The following is a 20,116-nucleotide window of genomic DNA, read 5'->3' as shown; positions in this document are numbered from 1 at the left end:
TGACCGCGCGCCGGGAGGGAGGGCGAGGAACGTGACGCGAGCGCGCCGGGCGCCCCTCCCCCTAGGCGCCGACACCTGCGCGCAGGCGCAGGAGAGAGCGCGAGCGCGAACAGCGCGCGCTAGGACCCACAGAAGTGGGCGGTGGCCGGGCGGCTGCGGAGCGCGCCCACCGGCCGGCGCGCCTGCGCACTCGCGCTTCCTCCCCTCCGCCTGCGTTTTGCCCTCTCTCTCCCCCATTTCCTTCTCCGCTCAGCTTTGACGCTTTTCCTTCCCTTTCCCTCCCCCTCTTTCGTGTGCCCAGATGCCAATCAAGCCACCCACATCTATTTGCGGGGGAAGGGGGCGGGGCCCAGCCCCCCTATTACTAGGGGGTTGTTATGGTAACACCCCACGCGAGGGCTGGGTGGCCTCTAGATAGGATGGGCTGTCCACCCACCTCATTGCCATGGCAACAGTGGAGCCGCCGAGGGAGGGGCCTGGGGTGAGAATGTGGCTCGAGAACCCACGTGGGAGGGAGGCTGGGGGCTCAGGGGGTGCCCTGCACGCCCCACCTTGGCCGGAGTCGGGGGTGTTGAGGAGGGGACCCGCGACCGCAGGACGGGGAAATCCTCCCGGACACCTTGCCCTGCACGAGGAAGCTGCTTCAACAATTATTCGCTGACCAATCCCTGGAGCCGAGTGTAGTGGAAGGTGGGGCAGGGAGACGCTGAGGACCCTGCGTCCAACCTCTTCGGATCGTGCTTGGGTCACTTAGGTCTGGGGTTGGCACAGCAGCCCCAGCCATTACCCCACTGGAGGCTGGATGATGCTATGACAAGAACCAGGAGTCATGTTCTGCCTTTGCTGTGCTGTGCGACCTTAAGCCCATTGCTTTGCTTCTCTGGGCTTTTCTTTGCCTGCGAAGTTGAAGAAGAAGGCTGTTTGCTCCCTGAGGTCACTTCCAGCGGTGACAGTGTCTCTGATCAGGAGACCCCACCACCAGTCTCCATGCACACACCACTTAGGAGAGTTTGCACGGAAAGTCCTTGAAAGGGGTGGACACCCCCCTTTCTGAGTTCTTCTCTTTGGCGCATTTGGATGCACGTCCACTTTTGCCTCCACCCCTCCTGTTCATTATGACATTGTCCTTGTCCGGGGCACAATCGCCGCTTGACCTCCATTGCTCTTTATCAGCCACCTGCCTGGTCTGCCTTCCAGGACTCCCTTAAGCCAGTTCTCCGTGCCCACAGAGGTTTTTAAAATTCAGACCTGGTGTCACCCCTGTTTGAGAGCTTCCACTGCGACCCCAGTTTTGAATAAAGTATGGCGTCGAAGACCCTTCAAGATTCCACCTGCTTCTCCTGCCTTGTTTTTCAACACCGTGCGGTTCAATCTCACATGTTCCAGGCATCCTGAAATTGTCTCCTCACTGTGGCCAGAACCCCAGAAACCCTCCCCCAGCCTGTGCATCTGCTATGTCCTCTCCCTGGAATATTCTGACCATGCCCACTCTGACTGCCCCTTGCTTTGTCCTACAGGTCTGAATCAACTCCTCCACGAAGCCTTCCTTGACTCACTAAAGCTGAATATTGTTTTAACCACCTGGCCTAAACTGATGAGAACACTCACTTTGAATTGTAAATGTCTGCCGCATCCCCATAAAGGCAGGAATCAAGACAGCCTTGTTCAGTGCAGGTCTTGGCACCCATTAGAGGTTCAGTAACACACTAAGTGAACGAAGGACTCTGTTATCTGGGCAGGCCCTGTGATATATGCTAACACAAGATCAACACCATGGGATGGGGGCACCTGGGGGGCTCAGCGGTTGAGCGTCTGCCTTCGGCTCAGAGTGTCACCCCAGGGTCCTGGGATCGGGTCCCGCATCCGGCTCCCCACAGGGAGCCTACTTCTCCCTCTGCTTGTGTCTCTCATGAGTAAATAAATAAAATATGTTTTTTAAAAAAACATGGAATTGTACGAAAAAACACAGAATTTGAACTTAGTCCTTCGGGCAAGTCATTAATCAGGTTCAATTCTATCATTGATAAAATAGAGATAATAGAAAGATTAGGATATAATAAAACTAGATATGTAGATTGGCATAGTAGATCCTTAACAAATTTGCTTATTACTGACTCACAGTCAATGTTTAATAAAGAGATACAGAAACAGTGAGTGAGCAGGTGAGGATTACAGAGGTAGGCTGGCCAAGAGGCTGCAATCCAGAAAGTAGGAAGAGCAGAGAAACCAGCCTGACCTCATGTTCGTAATTATCAAAGTTGGACTATGGACACTTGGATACATGACAGTTCATACTGTCTTTTATGTTTGTATATATGAAATTGTCCGTAATAAAAACTTAGAATTGATGTGGTAGGGCAGCCCGGGGTGGCTCAGCGGTTTAGCGCCACCTTCAGCCCAGTTTGTGATCCTGGAGACCCAGGATCGACTCCCACATCAGGCTCCCTGCATGGAGCCTGCTTCTCCCTCTGCCTGTGTCTCTGCCTCTCTCTCCGGTCTCTCATGAATAAATAAATAAAAATATTAAAAAAAAAAAAAAGAATTGATGTGGTAGAGAAAGTCCCAGATTGGGCATCAAGGAAAGTTGAAATATATATTTTTCATTTATTGTTTAAAATATATTTTAAAATACATTGTTTAAAAACATTTTTATTATTTGAAAATTTTTTTTTAAATTTCTTGTTTAGAAGTCAGAGGAGGAGCAGAGGGAGAGGGAGAGAATCTCAAGCAGACTGTCCGCTGAGCACAGAGCCTAACGGGGCTCAATGTCATGACCCTGAGATGATAACCTGAGCCGGTATCCAGAGTCGGATGCTCAACCGACTCAGCCACCCAGGCGCCCCGAGGAAAGTTAAAATATTAAAAATAAGACAAATTTATGATCCCCAGGGTCCTGGAATCGAGTCCCACATCGGGCTCCCCACAGGGAGCCTGCTTCTCCCTCTGCCTGTGTCTCTGCCTCTTTCCTTGTGTCTCTCATGAATAAATAAATAAAACCTTGAAAGAAGAAAGAAAAGGAAAGAAAGAAAGAAAGAAAGAAAGAAAGAAAGAAAGAAAGAAAGAAAGAGAGAAAGAAAGAAGAAAGAAGGAAAGAAAGAAGAAAGAAAGAAAGAAAGAAAGAAAGAAAGAAAAGAAAGAAAGAAAAGAAAGAAAAGAAAAGAAAAGAAAAGTAAAGTCTAGGATTAATCGGGGTGGGGGGTGCAGATAGATCAAGAGAGTGTGAAGCAGAGGCCCACCTAGCCGGCTCCAGAGGGCTGCCACCTCCACCTCCTCCCCAACCTCCACCCCCTACCCCCTACCACCCCCCCCCCCCCCGCAGTTAATGAGGAACCGGTCCCTTAGGGAAAGAGGCACTTACTGCTGACAATGAGGCTAATTAGCAGGATGCCAATTAGTACCAGGGGACCACTGTATGTGGGAGGGGAGGATTTCTTGTGTGCAAGTGGCTTCTTCAGAGGGAAGGAGGGATGGACTCGTGGGATGGCAGCAAGACCAACTGCATCCCCCCTCTCCACACTGCCACCCGCCTGCACACCCAGCTTCCAGAAAGTCCTCCTCAGCTCCTCCATCTGTTCCTCTCCCTTTCTTCCTGCTCCTGGGGTCAATTCTCAGCCTGGGAAGCAAGGCTGAGGGAATGATGGGCAAAGGCAGGACCTATGCTGAGCTTTTTTCTGATTGCAAAATATTTCAGATACATAGAAAGATATCTACCCACTGCTCAGCTTAAGAAATAAATGCCTCTGGGCCACCTGGGTGGCTCAGTTGGTTAGGCACCTGCCTTTAGCTCAGGTCAGATCTCAGGGTCTGGGGTTCAAGCCCCATGTGCTGTGGGGCTCCCTGCTTAGTGGGGACTCTGCTTCTCCCTCTCCCTTTGCTCCTCCCCCCGCTTGTCCCTCCCCTTGCTCTTTCTCAAATAAATAAAATCTAAAAAAAAAAAAAAGAGAAAGAAAGAAATGCCACCAATTTCCGTGAAGAGCCCTCTCTGTATACCCCTCTGTTATGCCCTTCACTCCACCTGCTCCAGGAGGTCACCCTCCTGAATCCAGTGTGTGTAATGCTCTCTTCCAATCCATATCGTTTACAGGTACACCTAGCTGTATTGTATTTTTTACAAATGGAGGGTTTGTGGCAACCCAGTGTCAGGCGAGTCTGTGGGTGCTGTTTTTCCAACAGTATCTGCCCACTTCGTGTCTCTCTGCCACATTTTGGTAATTCTCCCAATATTTCAGAATTTTTCATTATTATTATATGTGCTGTGGGGATCTGTGGTCAGTGATTATGACTCACCGAAAGCTCAAATGATGTTTAGCATTTTTAAACAATATTTATTTTTTAAAGTTTATTTATTTAAGTGATCTCTGCACCCAGCGTGGGGCTCGAACCCACAACCTTGAGATCAAGAGTCACAGGCTCCTCTGACTGAACCAGCCAGGTGCTCCAGCAATATTTTTAAATGAAGGTATATACATTTTTTTAAACATAATGTTATTGCACACTAAATAGAGTGTGGTATCTTGTAACAATTTTGAAAATGATGTTAGTATGTCATGGCATGTATGTGTCTTTATTTTTTAGATTTTTAAATTTTTTAAATGTTTTGTTTATTTTAGAGAGAGAGTGTGTGTGAATAGGGGCAGAGGAGGAGCAGAGAGAGAAAGAGAGAGAGAGAGAGAGAGAGAGAGAGAACCTCAAGCTGACCCCATGCTGGACATGGAACCCAATGCGAGCTCAATCTCCTGACCTGATGAAGATCATGACCTGAGCTGAAACCAAATCAGTCCTTAACCCACTGAGCCACCCAGGAGCTCCTGTATGTCTGTTTTATTATTTTTTAAAAGATTTTATTTATTTATTCATGAGAGACAGAGAGAGAGGCAGAGACACAGGCATCAGGAGAAGTCCTGATGCAGGACTCAATCTCAGGATCTTGGGGTCACACTCTGAGCCTCAGGCAGATGCTCAACCCCTGAGCCGCCCAGGTGCCCCTCCCGTGGGTCTATTTTAATACCGAGCCAGACAACATCATGGGTGCAGCAATGTTTACCTAATGGAAAACCGCTTCTTAGCACATGAAAGTAAAATTGATGAAGAGTGTGAACACAACAGGCCCTGGGAAGCCAAGAACTTTCACATGACTCACTTTGCTGCCGGGCTGGCTTCCCAGCGGTGGTCTTGAACCCGACCCGCAGTGTCTCCTCCCCCTGGAGTGGCCCTGGCCAGCAGAACTTCGTGTGGTCACGGGAAGCGCCTCTGTCGGCACTGTTCCATTCGCTAACCCCTAGCTGCAAGTGGCTACAGAGCACTTGCCCGTGTTGGGCAATAGTAGATGCTCAATAAATACTTAAATCAGGGACTACATGTTCACAGCAAGCCATTTATGTGAAATACTATTCCCATTTTCCTGGTAGGACCCCTGAGCCTGGGAGATGATATGACTTGACAAGGTCAGCTAGGTCACACATGACAAGCCCAAGATACGGGGCCCAGTCCTTCCTGCCCTCAAGCCATTCCCAAAGGGTCCTCCCTGAGCCTCTTCCCAGCTGCCACTGGAGGACCAAGACCCAGCCCCTCCAGCCCCTCTCTGTGCATCCTCATCTTCCCCCTGTGCAGGTGAGCACCAGCTCCCAGGTCCCAGCAGCTGGGGGGGCCAAGCTCCTGAAACTACGGACACAAGTACAGGGGAGACAAAGCAGCAGAGGAAGAGACAAGAGCTGGACAGGAGAGAAGGTGCGCAGCTGCAGGGCTCCAGGTGCGTGGGAGGTGGGAGGTAAACCCTCACTTCCCAGTTTGGCTGAGGGAGAGGCGGGGGACCTGTTCTATGCCTTTATTTCTGAAATGTTTATCGAATGGATACAAAGCTAGTGATCTGTCAGGTGGAGGGGCAGGGAGTTAGTGTGTGCCCCACCCCACCCTCCCCACCCATGGGGCTGAAGCCAGGAGAGGCTCCATGCTTCCCTCCACCCCTGGAGCTGTGGGTGTGGCAGGGAGGGGTTTGAGGGAAGGGGAGGAAGGGACAGACGGGGAGGCCCAGGCCCCAGCCTGCTGCCCCTACAGTGACAGGCTCCCCAGGCATGCAGCCTGGGCAGGAGGTTGGCTTCTCCTCCAGGACCATGGTTTCAATGGGGCAGCAGCAGGATGGACTTCCCTAGGACTCTCTCCTGCCTCTCCGGCCCAGGCTAGGGAGTGTCCTCTTCCGGCTGCTTCTCAAGGGAGGGTCCGCTGTGACTTCTCCGGTCCCCTTCAGGCATGCCTGCCCGCCCCGGGTGTCAAAGGACACGGCCCTCAGTCCTGAGGGTTGGAGGCAGGGAGCCACCTCGGGGGAGCGCAGCCGCTGGTGAGCTGTCTCCGGCTGGAGCCTCAGCTATGTCCACACTTCCAGGGGCATCACACCTTCCTTGCTCCCCAGTGGGGGCAGCAAAGACTCATCCTCCAGGAACTTGAGGGGAAAGTGCACCAGGTGGCCCTGGACCTGGGTGAGCTCTGACGTGGCCAGAGGTGGGCTGACCGTGGCCAGGGACTCCACGGCCACATACTCGCGGAGTGCCCTCAGGGAGCGGGTGGCATTGGATGGCAGGCAGCGGAAGATCTGGGGATCAGTGGGGCACAGAAGCCAATGAGGCCTGGAGAGACCCTGCCAAGGGTCCAAGCCCGCCTGGGCCGGATGCCCCCAGTCCCCACACCACATACCCTGACCTGAGCCACTGAATCCTGTGACATGACCCCCGCCCGCAAGCCCTCATCCCCTTCCTGAGACTGGCTGGGGGCGGGGCTCTCTCCATTCCACTCTGAACACGATAATTCCTGGATTTCCGCTCAGCCAGCCCCCTCCCCCCCCAGTGCCCACCTGCTCATAGATGTTGGCATTGCTCTCAGCTGTGTCTTGCCACAGCTGGAAGAAGTCATCACACACAGGGTCTCGTAGATCCAGGTCTGGCCGGGCATCTGCCCCCAGAATCACACTACGGGAAAGGGTCCCCACAAGGTCAAAGGAAGACCCTTGGAGAGCCTGGATGCTAGAAAAGTTCTGTGGTGCCCGCCCAGGTGATTCGAAATAAACACACTGTTAAACAATAAAATAAGTGTAAACGAGTCCAGTAGAACTTTTTAGTCTCTGGCCATTACTTTGACACTTAAAAAAAATTATCTTCTCTCTCTCTCTCTTTTTTTTAGACCTACTTTGCTGGTACCCTAAACCAGCGGGGGGGCCTCCATACTACCTGTAAGCCATCCTCATACCTACTCAGAAGGCAGACCGCCCCCTCCCGGCTTGCACCGCCCACAGCACCACATGCCCACAGCACCACATGACGTTCTACCTGAAGCAATGCTTCCGCAAGCTCAAGGCAAACCTGCCGGCCTGATATTCTGCACCGTCCATGAGAGAAGGCTCCATCTCCGTGTCCTCGATCAGCACGGCCAGTTCACTGTCCCGCTTCCCCAGCAAGCTCCGATCATTGATGTTGGCAGAGCCTGGGATGGGCACAGGACACACTGCGTCTGCCTGAGCCCAGGGCGGCCCCTGCCCCATCACCTCTACCAGAGGACTAGCCAGTCTCCATCGCCCCTTTACCCCGGAGGGCCCTGCTCCACCTCTCCCCACCCTCCTCTAGTCCCTGTCAGGGGTCCAGATGCAGGACTGACCAATGATGACGGTCCGGTCATCCGCGATGAGCATCTTGCTGTGGATGTAGATAAGCTCCGAGACTGGGTGCCCGCCCAGCTCTCCATGTGTGCGAAGCCCACAGATGGACATGTAGTCCCGCCACGCTGTCCCCACTGTGAGAAAGATGGGGGGATGCTGAGACGTCCCCTCATGCGCAGGTGGAACCCCGTCCCAGCTACCTCCCCGTTTCTCCCTACAAGTCAAATGCTACCTGTGGTCTCAGAGCAGCAGCCCCAGAACCTTGCAAGAACAGGAGGCCCCTCCCCGCCCAGGGGTCCAGGGCTTGAACCCCCCGCCCCGCCGCCCCCCAGCACTCACTGGCTGCTTTGAGGCGATGGAGGATCGAATATTCCCCACGGCATAGGGTCCTGAGGGAAAAGAGAGGGTGAGAGAGGTGGAGGCTGCGGGGGGTGGGGGGGCGGCGAGGGCGCGGTGGTGGATGGGTTATGTCGGAGAAGGGTGGACCTCAACAGTCCAGCAGAAAGGGATCGGGGCAGAGTCGGGGCAGGGCGCACGGCCACGGAGAGGCAGAGTCACCTGTAAGTGAAGTGCAGAATGGCCTGGATGGAGTTCCCACCACCTGTAGTGATGTCACCTTCAAACCCCGGCAGCAGCGGCAGAAGCACGTAGACACGAAAGCACTGCCCCAGTCTGTGGGAGGGGGCGGGGTCAGAGGCGGGACCAGACCAAGCCACGCCCACAGCCCATCCTCCCTCAGAGTCCACCTTACTTGTGGGCCTTCAGGATTCTGTCCACAATCTCATCGCCCACTTTGTTCAGAACTGTCCGCCCATCGGAGCAGCTGATGAAGAACTGATTCTGGGGCAGGGAGCAAAAACAGGCGTCCGCTGTGGGGCCACTGCCCCAGCCCCAGGCTCCCGCCACACCAGCTACTCCCCCACAACTCCCCTCGCCTCCCAGGGCTGACTCCACAGCTAGCCTCGTCCCTCTCCTCGGACACCCCCTTCCTTCTCTGCCCCCCACCCCACCCCCGTCACACCTCGATGTACAGAAAGTGCTGGCTCTCCCTGATGGTGTGTAGGTAGGCATTGAGGATAGAACTCTCCAAAGTCCCCGCTGACCAGCGGTCCACTGACCGCAAGACCTGGGGGGACAGAGAATATGATGTGGCTCCCGACCCCGGGGGGGCACTCAGGTCCCGGAGAATGGGTGGGGGCACTGGGCTGAAGGGGAGGGAGGGATGAGGACCGGTTGAAACAGGGAGCCTCACCTGCACGGTGGCGCACTGCCCCCCTGGGAGCGTGAAGGGGAGCTGGTCTGCAGTGCTGGTGGATTTGGGCAGCAGGTAGGGATACATGGGTATCTTGTACTTGGCCTTGGTAGTCTTGGGTGGAGGGATGGCAGTCAGTGGGGGCGTGAGTCTTTCCCAGAACCAGCCCCCCAGGAGGGAGAGAGCACCTTGGTGAAGTTCCAGCGCTGGATGAAGTGCCGGGCCAGGTCCCGGGCAGGCAGACCATGGACAGCCACCCCAACGTCCCGCCATGGCATCCGGGGGGTAGTCTCCCTGTCAATGAAATCTGGGGGTCCCAGAAGAATCAGGGGCAAGGTCGGAGATGGTCTCTTGGAGACCATCAGGAAAGGGAGGATGAGGAGCCTTGACCCAGCTCATCCTGTTCAGTCCCAGCCCCAACGTCTACCCCTAGTCCCAGCTCTTGGGAGCTTTGGAGGAGGGGACCCTCACCCTCAAAAGGCCGATCCAGTTGCACCCAGTCTTTAACGATAAGATTGCTGTAGTCTTTGCCCAGCCAGAAGAATCGGTTTTGCGAGAGGTCTGGGGTGCCAGGACAGTCCAAGCCCAGGGTGGGAGGCTGTAGGGGGACATACCCATGCCAGAGGCAAGGAGAGATCATGGGGGCCACACAGAGCCCGGGCCAGAGAGAAGGGAGGAGCACCAAGAGACAGAGAGACAGAGAGAGTGGGACCGGGCCCCCCTTCAGCTGCATTCACTACCCTAGAGGAGCTTGGAGGGGTCATGGGGGTCAGGTGGGACTGGGTCTACTTCGAATCACCTTCCTGGAGTCCCAGGAAGAGCAACCCAACATGGGCAGCACTTGGAATGACTGGAGGGGGACGAGGTGTGCATCAATGCAAGGCTGTGTTTGGTAGGGGTGAGGTGCATAGGAAGGCCTAGAGGGTTACCTGTGTGGCAGCAGGTTCAGAGGGGTCCCCGAGGTCAGTGAGTCGGTAGTGTAGGTCATCCCAGCGGCCGTAGGCGAGGTCCAGCCCCCCCAAGAAGGCCACTACTTGGTCCACGACCAGGAGCTTTTCATGATGGGCCCACAGTGTCACCTGGTCCGGGTGGCGCATTACCTGGAGCAGATGTGCAGGAGTTCATGAGGGTGGGCCAAGATGAGAGGAGACAGGAGGTGTCAGGAGGGAGAACAGGATGATGGAAGGATGGGATGTTCAAGGAAAGGAAAGGCTGAGGGGACACAGGAGCCTGACAAGGAGGGCTGTACTTTGGGGGGGTTCTCTGAGCCCCGAAGGTCACCTTTATGTTAGGGTGGAGCAGCATCAGAGCCCTCTTGCTATAGCCACTGTTAATGCCCAAGGCCAGTTCCACTTCCTTAAACAGCAGGACGGACACACGGACACCCTCCTCCTGGTGGCAAGTGGAAGGGGGGATCAGATCCTAATGCCTCTCTCACAATGGCCCCTTTCCATCCTCACAAGCCCTGCCCTGTGCTCGGGGTTCCCATATGTCCCTCCCTGCTCATACCCTGCTTTGACGCTCACAGCAAACTTAGCAATGGGGGCTGAGCGACCCGCTGACCCCCTGACCTGCTCACCCATCCATACAGCTCCTCACCTGCCTCTCATGATCTCACCACCCATCTTCCCAACCATTTACTCACCGGTTTGTGTACCGCCCATCATCCATCTACCCGCCCCGGTCCTGTTGACTGCCTCCTCCCTGAACAACCTCTCATCCTTCCATCCATCTCCCCTTCATCATCCATCCATCCATCCCCCGGCCCCCACTCGCTATCCTCCTTCTGTCCGGCCATTAACATCCACGGATGTCCCCCAAATGGCAGACATCGTGCCTTGGACTGAATCTAGTGATATTAGTGCAGTGAGGAAGGCAGATATGAACACCCCTAGCTAATGCAACAGAGTGTAATACGTCCTGGGAGAGAAGTCTACACCAGGTAGAGGAAGAAGGTGAAGAGGGAGGCGTACGTGCTCCTCAGGGAGGAAAAAGAGGTGATATGTGCCAGACACCGAGCCAGGAGAGACATGTTTCCTCCCGCAAAGCCTCAGACTCCCGACCTTCTCCCACGCTGCAGTCCCTTCTAACCCACCTCCACCCAAGGGCACCCCCCGCACGCCTCCTCTCCAGCCTGACTCCTCTCCTCACCGCCTTCTTCTTGAGCATAATGTCCAGTCTCCAGTCATCAGAATGGGCAGGACGCTTCAGGTAAATCTCAGGACTCAACCTGGGATCCAGAGCAGAGGGCAAGGGGCAGGCTAAGCCCCAGCAAGCAGCCACTCCGCCCGGTCCCCTCCCTTTGCAGGCCCTATCCTGCCCCCTTCCTGTTGGAGCTTTTCCCTTACTCACCACCAATCTGTGATGAAAATCTCCTCTTGAGCTTGCAAGATGGCATCTGCCACAGCAGCAAAGTAACCTGCCCCATTCACAAACCTGGGGGGAGGCCAAGCCAAGGAGGTCAGGGGAGTCAGAAGCCAGAATGCTCTGGATAGTGAAGACCAGAAGACAGCCATGGATCAGAGGTGACAGCAGGGTCAAAGACCAAGAGTGATCGGAGAAGTAAGGTGGTATTGGATGTATCAAGGTACAACAGATTTGCCAGAATAAGCTAAATGAAGTTAAAAATTACAAAAGACACAATAAGCTGAAGAATATGACTAAAGATTGGAAGGGTTCATACATCATACATAAAGAGTTCCAACCAGTCAATAAGGAAAAGACATCCGAGCAAACTGAAAAGTGAGCAAAGAATACGAATTGTCGGTTCACAGAGGAAATTAAAATGGTCAGCCATAGGAAAAGATGTTCAATCTCGTTAGTAAGGAAGGAAATTGATAATAAGAGGAAATAAGATGTCTCTAGTCCACAAGATTAGCACAGAGTTCAATATTAGCATGTGGAATAGTGAGTGTTCTCATAGACTATGGGAATATACCTTGGTTATAGCCTTTTTAGAGGACCCTTTGGCGGTCTCTCAGAATATCAAACACACATACCCTTTAATACCATTGCACACAGTCGTTCTATTTCTGGGAATGCATCCTAATAAATGCTTAGACAAAGATTGTGTTCACTGCAGCATTGTTTAAAATGAGAAATAAGGGACGCCTGGGGGCTCAAGGGTTGAGCATCTGCCTTCTGCTCAGGGCATGATCCTGGGATCTTGGGATCAGGTACCACATTGGGCTCCCCAAAGGGAGCCTGCTTCTCCCTCTACTTGTGTTTCTGCCTCTGTGTCTATGTGTCTCTCACAAATAAATAAAATCTTAAAAAAAATAAAAATAAAATGATAAATAACCAGGCTGCCTGGGTGGCTGAGTCAGTGACGCATCTGCCTTCAGCTCAGGTCCTGGGATCAAGTCCTGTGTGGAGGACCTCTGCCCAACGGAGAGTCTGCTTTTCCCTCTGCCTCTGTTCTTGCCCCACTCATGCTCACTCTCTCTCGAATAAAAAAATAATAATTAAAAAAATCTTCAAAATAAAATGAGAAATAACCTAAATGCCTAACCTCTAACACACAAATGGAAAAAAAAGAAAAAAAAGCTCCACATAAGCAAGTGCGTGATCTTATTTACAGTAAAACAAAAAGTAACATGCATGGATAAGCCCATGCAGGCAAAGAGCTGAGAAGATAAATACGAGACTACTGTGAGGATTACTTCTGGGGAGAGAAATGGGTTGTTGGGGACGCGTAGGGAGAAGTGGCTGGGCCGTATCAGTTGTTCAATCAACAGGAACTTAAATGTTTTAATTAATATGCTTCCGTGTTGTTTGACTTTTTATTTCATTTTTGTATTTTTTTTCATTTTTGTATTTTTTAAGGATTTTCTCTTTTGAAGCAATCTCTACACCCAACATGGGGCTCGAACTCTCGACTATGAGACAGGAGTCACACGCTCCACCAACTGAGCCAGCCGGGTGCCCCCTGTTTGGTTTTTTAAGAACTAGTAGTCTAGTGTGATGGTGACAAGCAGGGTCGTGGCTGGGACTGCCTGGATTTGAACCCCAGTTCCACAGTTCACGAGGTGAAGTTCCTTAAGGGCGAGCTCCTGAACTTCTCCTTGCCTCCATGTTCCCATCTGTAGAATGGAGGTAACAATTGTACGTGCCTCACTCACGGGGTTCACATGAGGATTTAATAATACACATAAAACACCCAAACACTTCCCAGCACATGGTAAGGGCATCATAAATTAAGTATCCGCTGTTAGTTCTTGTGTTAAAAAATAAATGTCAGAAAAAATAAAAATAAAAATAATGTCAGGGGGGCGTCTGGGGGGCTCAGTGCCGTTACACGTCTGCCTTTGGCTCAGGTCATGATCCTGGAGTCCTGGAATTGAGTCTCGCATCATTGGGCACCCTGCTCGGTGGGGAGTCTGCTTCTTCCTCTCCCTCTCCCCCCGCTCGTGCTCTTGCTCTCTTTTACTCGCTCTCAAATAAATAAATCTAACTAAATGTCAATACCACGTCCAGGAGAAAATGCTTCCCTGCCTCCCTTCTGCTCGTGAGGAAGCTCAGTCACCTCTGCTCAGCAACCCCTGCCCCAGCTCCACTCTCCCCCTGTGGGAATAGGGGTTCCCCTCTATGCTCAGTGTCCCGCATCTACCTCCAGAATGGCAACTTTCCAGTGTTTCATGTTGAATCACCTAGTGGGGAGTCTTATTCCTGCCACCAGGCCTGGCACATAGTAGGTGCTTAGAAAATGTTTATTGAATGAATGAATGAGTTTTGGAGGGATCATAAGGCACAGAGAGAGACTGTGGCACAAAGGTGGTAAAAAAAGTTCACAGGAGGGATGCCTGGGGGGCTCAACAGTGGAGCATCTGCCTTTGGCTCAGGTTGTCATCCCGGGGTCCTGGGATTGAGTGCCGCATCGGGCTTCCTACATGGAGCCTGCTTCTCCTTCTGCCTGTGTCTCTGCATCTCTCTGTGTGTGTCTCTCATGAATAAATAAGTAAAATCTCTTTAAAAAATAAAATAAATAAGGTCACAGGAGGGATGCCTAGATGGCTCAGTGGTTGAGCATCTGCCTTTGACTCAGGTTGTGATCCCAGGGTCCCGGGATCAAGTCCCACATTGGGTTCCCTGCTCTGCAGGTAATATGCTTCTCCCTTGTCTCCCCACTCATGCTCTCTCTTGCTGTCTCTCTTTCTCAGATAAATTTTTTTTTTAAAGGGTCACAGGAGGTCAGAGAAGTCAGGATCACAAGAGATTACCGAGTATGGGGGTCAGAGAGACTGGAGGGAAATAAGATTGCAGTGTGGTCAGAGGTCAAATGGAGGTCAGAGGAGATGAAAGAGGACCAAGGACTCAGAAAACAGCAAGTACGTCCAGAAGCCCACAGGGAAGCTCCGAGGGATGTCAGTGTCTCACCACCGGGCCAAGGTCGCAGGCCGAGGTGGGGCATAGCTGTCATGCCGGTGCAGCTGTATGAAGTCTCTGCCCGGGCCCTGGGCCAACTCCGTGATCTCCTGGCCCCACCACCGGGCCTGCCGGTAGCTGCCGCACTTGAGAATCAGAGACCTGAGCAGAAAGATCGAGATGGACCCCAGCCCTCACCCTTAATGCCCCTGGCCCTCCCAGGGAGACACCTGCCATTTTGGGCTGTCCCCTCTTTCCCATTCCTCCTGGAATCCCTCGTTCACAACTCTACCTGGACAAGGCACGTCTCTGCCTTATACACAGCTGGGTCGCTGGCATGGACTGAGATTTGCACCCGGCACTTGGGTTTGTTGAATGAATGAATAAATGGAGTCCCTCTTCTTTTGCATCAAGAGTCTCTCTGGGAAGGCCAGTGTTTATACTCAACCCCCTCTCTCTGGGCCCCTGGCTCACAAGAGCAGTCCCAGGCATGTGGCCAGACCAGTTCCTTGGTTACAAATCAGGGCCAGCTCCATGGGTGGAAACCCTTCCTTCCTTCCCTTCCACTCACTGCCCCCCTCCACCAGGGCTGTTTGCTCATCAGGTGTCCGCGCACACTGGGAGGCCTTACCTGTGGGAGGTGTCAATTCTGACCCCGTAGCGCGCCTCTGTGCTCCTTTTCCCCACCTGGACCTCAAAGCCGGGGTCGAAGAGCTGAACAAAGGAGATGCTGCCCGTCTCGAGGCACATATACAGCAGAAAGGAGTCCTTCACCACCAGCCACCTGGAGCGGAAGGGCTCCATCCGTTCCTCCCGGCCCCAGGGCTCTCCTTCCTCACCCCTCCCACTGCCCAGGGGCTCCACTCTGGGACCCACCTCTTGGACCAGCGATAACAAACTTGGTCTCGGCCACAGCACGTGAGGCCAGGAACTCGGTGGCCACCTGAGCGCTTCCGGATCACTCCCTCCCTGTGGGGAAAATCAGGAGGAGATGCTGCCCAAAAATCAGGAGGAGATGTGCCCGGAAAAGGAATCCAGAGCCCTGCTACCACCCCTCTACCCCCTACCCTGCAATTCTTTCCCCATCCTCAGGCAGTCAGGGATCCACAGGGTTCAGGGGGGTGGGGTGAGGGGTGTCGGACACTCACAGTCCCTTGGAGCCAAGGTCTGGGATAAAGGACAGCCGACTGACTTCTAGGAATTCTGTCTGCAGAGGAAGACAGAGGTTCAGAGGAGAGACTGTGGGGCTCAGCTCTGCAGACCCGACAGCCCGGGGTCCTCTGTCCCTTCCCTGCGGAGGTCTGCTTTTACCGCTCCCCCTTAAAAAGCACAAGTACCCACCCCCCGGGGCTTTACCATGGCATGGTAGTTGCGGTAGAAAGACATGGTCAGGAGGCGGTTGAGATAATTCTCCAGGTATTTCTGAAGCAGGAGTGAGAGACACAGACAGATGCAACCAGAACCATTTGCACACCAAATGCCTTCCCAGAGGACCTGGCATCTGATTGCACCTGTTTGCTGGACGCATGTCTGGTGGAGCCCTCAGGACCTACTCGTGGCAGAGAGGGTATCTCTCGGTCGGCTGCTGCCTCCCGGGCAGGAGGATGGGCCACGCCAAAGCTGTGGATGACATGGTGGGGGAGGTGTCAAGGAGGAGTGGGACAGCTGGGAGCCTGTATTTCTGAAGCCCTAGAGATCCAGGGGGAGGCCCAGAGGCTGCCAGAAGGCCCCCTTCCTGAAAACAGAGACAAGAAAAGGAGGGAGTCTGCCAAGGGCATTTTGGGCATCCAGCCCGGCTGAGATATTGGCACAGCATCATGGGCAGGGAGAGCTGGGCTGGGAAGGTTTCCTGGTAACTGAGGGGCAGGGGAAGGGGCCGGGCGGCCTGATGGGGGAATTAAGTAGCTGGGGCGGGCCAGTTGAGGCCTGGGGGTGCGACAGGCAGAAAGCAGGGGCGCGGGGGCACCTGCCTTTGCCAGGAAGCAGGCCGGTCCCCTTACCGCGCCAGAGGGAGCAGCGTCATCAAGACTTTGTGTCTCAGAAGGTCCCGATGCAGCTCCTGGAAATGACGGAACTTCTTTTTGGTGGTCCAGGTAAAGGCTCCATGAGTCAGGCGGACAGAATACAGAGTGCAGGTTCCCACCTGGGGGGAGGGACAACTTGAGTGGTGGGCCCGGGCCTGGGTGGCGGGCCCCTCCTCTGGCCAGCCCCCCCATTCCCAGCCCCCCCATTCCCAGCCCGGCCACCTTGGATCCGCTGGTGTATCTTTCAGTGCCGACCACCTGGGCCGTGACGGGGACCCCAGGGGCGAACACCAGCGGGTGCATTTTCAGAGGCTGCAGGTCATAGATGGCCAGAAAAGGGTGCATCCGGTCAGCTAGGAGAAAAAGTGCAGGAGTGTAGACCCCGGGAGGTCTGTCTCGGCCCTCCCGTCCTGTGCCGTGCCCCCCACCCACCGCGTACCGGGGTCCTCGCCCTCTCGCAGCGTGTCCACTTCATCCGGCTCCATTTGCAACTGGCTGGAGTCCAGGTCGCCCCCGGAGGGGAAGAGGCTGTCGGGGGTGGCTGCCATCCTAGGAGCGTGGGGAGGCCTCAGGGGGCCGATCAGCCCTGCAGCCCCGCCTCCGCCCCCCCAGCCCCGCTTCCTAGTCGGGGTGCAGCGCCCCGCCAACCCGCCTCTGATCTCCACCCGGCACCCGGTTCCCGCATCCAGAACCGCTCAGCCCCGCCTCCCGGCCCGGACCCGGCGCTCCCTGGAACTCCCACCAGGCCCGCGGGGCGCCCCCCACCCCCGAACCGGAGCAGAGCAGAAGCCAAGGCCAAGGGGTCGCCGGGGGCCCGGGGCCGCCGGGGGCCAGATCGGGCCGGGCCGGGCGGGCAGCAAGAGGGGTCCGGGGGCAAGGAGGAAGTTCCGTGCGCCCCGCCCGGGAGGGAAACCCCGAAATCTCGGCGTGCGGCTGAGTCCGCAGCCCCGCGCCCCCCCGGCGCCCGCCTCCCCCGCCACCGCGGGCCCCTCCCCCGCCCTCACCGTAGCCCGAGCGGGTGCCCGTGCGGGTCCGCCAGCCGAGGGAGCGGCGCGGCCCGCGGGGCCCACACCCGGCGGCGGGGCGGGGCGGGGCGGGGCGGGCGCTCAGGGCCGGCCCCCGGGGGCGGATCGCCCGCCTCACCTCCGCGCCCGCCCCGTCGGCCCCGCCGCCGCGCCGCCCGCTCCCGCCCGGCCCAGCCCCTGGGGCGGACAAGGGGGGTTCACGGGGGGTGACAGAGCGGGGGGTGCGGCGGGGCGGGAGGGCTGGCAGCCCCGGGCCCGGGGGTGCGCGCCCGCCTGCGTGCGTCTCCTGCGCCCTCGGCCGGTGCCGGACCCCGCGCGGGCCTCGGGGCCCAGACCGCAGCCCCGCCGGCTCCCGGGCCCGACGCTCCGGGGGCAGACCCGAGGCTCTCAGGCCCTGAAAGACAAGATCTACCGTCTTTTTAAGAATGCAGGTCTCCTTGTCTCCCGGTTTGATGGACATCCGGGTTGTTTCTCGGATGTTGCGATAAAACTCCCATTAACATTCCTGTGTAAGTCTTGGGTAACTATGCCTTTTCTTTTCTTTTTTTTCTTTTCTTTTCTTTTCTTTTCTTTTCTTTTCTTTTCTTTTCTTTTCTTTTTTCTTTTCTTTTCTTTCTTTTCTTTTCTTTTCTTTCTTTTCTTTTCTTTTCTTTTCTTTCTTTTCTTTTCTTTCTTTTCTTTTAATAATAAATTTATTTTTTATTGGTGTTCAATTTGCCAACATACAGAATAACACCCAGTGCTGATCCCGTCAAGTGCCCCCCGCCCCCTCAGTATATTCCTCAGCCATTAGAAACGACAAATACCCACCATTTGCTTCGACGTGGATGGAACTGGAGGGTATTATGCTGAGTGAAGTAAGTCAATCGGAGAAGGACAAACATTGTATGGTCTCATTCATTTGGGGAATATAAGTAATAGTGAAAGGGAATAGAAGGGAAGGGAGAAGAAATGGATAGGAAATATCAGAAAGGGAGACAGAACATGAAGACTCCTAACTTTGGGGGTGAACGGGTTTTCGTTTCTAGGAGTGGAGCTGCCGGGTGGTGTAGTACGTGTATTTGGGGTTTGAGTGTAAAGTAGAAAATCACTGTGGTTTTATCTGCATTCCTTGGATGCTCAGTTGATGCTAACCATGTTTCCTGTGCATATTGGCCATTCGTGTATCCTCTTTTGCCCAGTGTCTGTTCCAGTCTTTTGGCTAATTTTTTTAAAAACCACGTTGTCTTATCATTGAATTATGAGTTCTTTACGCATTTTGTATTTTTTTCTTTATTTTCTTGTTTTTTTAGGTGGGCTCCACACCCAACATGGGCCTTGAACTCAGGATCCTGAGACCAAGAGTCAAAGGCTCTACCAACTGAGCCAGCCAGGCACCCCTATATTTTCTATTCATATCCTTTATCAGATATGGGTGTTGTAAACACTTCTTCACAGGATGTGGCTTCTGTGTTTAAAATAATGGTGCTGAGGATCCGTGGGTGGCTCCAGGGTTTAGTGCCTGCCTTTGGCCCAGGGTGTGATCCTGGAGCCTCGGGATTGAGTACCACATCAGGCTCCCTGCATGGAGCCTGCTTCTCCCTCTGCCTGTGTCTCTGCCTCTCTCTGTCTCTCACGAATAAATAGATAAAATCTTAAAAAAAATAAAATAATGGTGCTTTTTAAAGAGAAGAAGTTTTTAATTATGATTAATTTGTGGTAATATACTATGACTCATTTATGAAAGCAAATAAAGTATAAAATGGTACAGCCACCTTGGAAGACAGTTCCTCAGATGTTAAGCATTGAGTGCTATATAATCCAAACAGTATGGCACTAGCACAAAAATAGACATGGAGGTCAATGGAACAGAATAGAAAGCCCAGAAATAAACCCACACCTATGTGGTCAATTAATCCGTGACAAAGGATGCAAGAATATCTGATGGGAAAAAGATAGTCCTTCAATAAATGGTGCTAGGAAAACAGGACCACTTTCTCACACCATACACAAAAAATATACTCAACTGGATGAAGGGCCTAAATGTGAGGCTTGAAACCATAAAACCCTTAAGAGAACACAGGCAGTAATTTCTCTGACATCAGGTGTAGCAACTTCTTTCTAGATATGTCTCCTGAGGCAAGAGAAACAAAAGTAAAGATACACTATTGGGATTTTGTCAAAATGAGAAGCACAGGAAACAAGCAATACAACTAAAAGACAACCTACTGAACAGGAGAGAAGATACTTGTGAGTGACATATCCAATAAAGGGTTAGTATCCAAAATATATAAAGAACTTATACAGGTGCCTGGTGGCTTAGTTCTTTAAGCATCTGAGTCTTGATTTCAGCTCAGGTCTTGATCCCGGGGTCTTCAGTTCAACCCCCAAGTCGGCCTCCATGCCAGGCCAACAACTTTTACAACTCAACACCAAGAAACATAATCTGATTTAAACATGGGCAGAGGACCTGAATAGACATTTTCCCGAAGAAGACATACAAATAGTCAAGAGGCACATGGAAAGATAGATGTTCGCCATCACTCATCATCAGGAAATGCAGATCAAAACCACAATGAGATACCACCTCACACCTGTCAGAATGGCTAAAATAAAAAGGATAAGAAATAACAGGTGTTGGTGAGGATGTGGAGTAAAAGGAACCTGCATGCACTGTTGGTGGGAATGTAAATTGCTGTGGCTACTGGGGAATAATACGGAGAGGGTCCTCAAAAAATTAAAAGTAGAGCGACCATACGACATGATCCAGTAATTTCACTACTGGGTATTTATCCATAGAATTGAAAACAGGGATCCCTGGGTGGCGCAG

General features: G+C 53.4%; 1 protein-coding gene and 1 long non-coding RNA gene across 4 annotated transcripts; one reads left to right on the top strand and one right to left on the bottom strand.

Moving 5' to 3' along the window:
- Positions 1-5,809: 5,809 nt before the first annotated feature.
- Positions 5,810-17,368, bottom strand: PLD2 (phospholipase D2). Of its 3 annotated transcripts, none has more exons than XR_012028465.1 (25): positions 17,287-17,368; positions 16,722-16,831; positions 16,505-16,635; positions 16,259-16,401; positions 15,770-15,878; positions 15,615-15,680; positions 15,407-15,465; positions 15,135-15,227; positions 14,890-15,042; positions 14,271-14,420; positions 11,247-11,330; positions 11,046-11,124; positions 10,176-10,286; positions 9,824-9,994; positions 9,366-9,492; positions 9,083-9,201; positions 8,895-9,008; positions 8,664-8,768; positions 8,394-8,482; positions 8,201-8,314; positions 7,982-8,031; positions 7,642-7,776; positions 7,317-7,470; positions 6,845-7,060; positions 5,810-6,586 (listed from the first exon to the last, which is right to left on the bottom strand). XR_012028465.1 is itself a non-coding variant. In XM_072821475.1 (25 exons), the coding sequence occupies exons 2-25, from the start codon at positions 16,828-16,830 to the stop codon at positions 6,362-6,364; spliced, it is 2,805 nt and encodes a 934-aa protein (XP_072677576.1). In that variant the 5' UTR covers position 16,831; positions 17,287-17,357; the 3' UTR covers positions 5,810-6,361. The 3 variants fall into 3 exon arrangements, 2 of the variants coding, with proteins under 2 accessions (XP_072677576.1, XP_072677574.1); XM_072821475.1 differs by having other exon boundaries at positions 6,845-6,959; positions 17,287-17,357; XM_072821473.1 differs by lacking the exon at positions 8,895-9,008 and having other exon boundaries at positions 6,845-6,959.
- On the top strand, positions 16,159-18,981 carry LOC140630762 (uncharacterized). Its single transcript, XR_012028468.1, has 4 exons — positions 16,159-16,351; positions 17,732-17,816; positions 18,036-18,164; positions 18,600-18,981. It is a non-coding gene; the product is annotated as an uncharacterized lncRNA (long non-coding RNA).
- Positions 18,982-20,116: the final 1,135 nt, after the last annotated feature.

Source organism: Canis lupus, chromosome 3, assembly GCF_048164855.1.
Source record: "Canis lupus baileyi chromosome 3, mCanLup2.hap1, whole genome shotgun sequence".
NCBI classification, from domain to species: domain Eukaryota; kingdom Metazoa; phylum Chordata; class Mammalia; order Carnivora; family Canidae; genus Canis; species Canis lupus.
Note: the sequence above shows the minus strand (reverse complement) of the source record. Positions and strands in the feature narration are given on the sequence as shown.

What these genes read in the sequence shown, in the direction of transcription:
- PLD2 (XM_072821475.1), bottom strand. Translation starts at nt 16,830, where the DNA reads ATGGCAGCCACCCCCGACAGCCTCTTCCCCTCCGGGGGCGACCTGGAC. An exon ending in ACGCTGCTCCCTCTGGCGCG is followed by an intron (nt 15,879 to 16,258) that starts GTAAGGGGACCG and finishes TGTCATCCACAG; the next exon opens with CTTTGGCGTGGCCCATCCTC. An exon ending in ACCGCAACTACCATGCCATG is followed by an intron (nt 15,466 to 15,614) that starts GTAAAGCCCCGG and finishes CTTCCTCTGCAG; the next exon opens with ACAGAATTCCTAGAAGTCAG.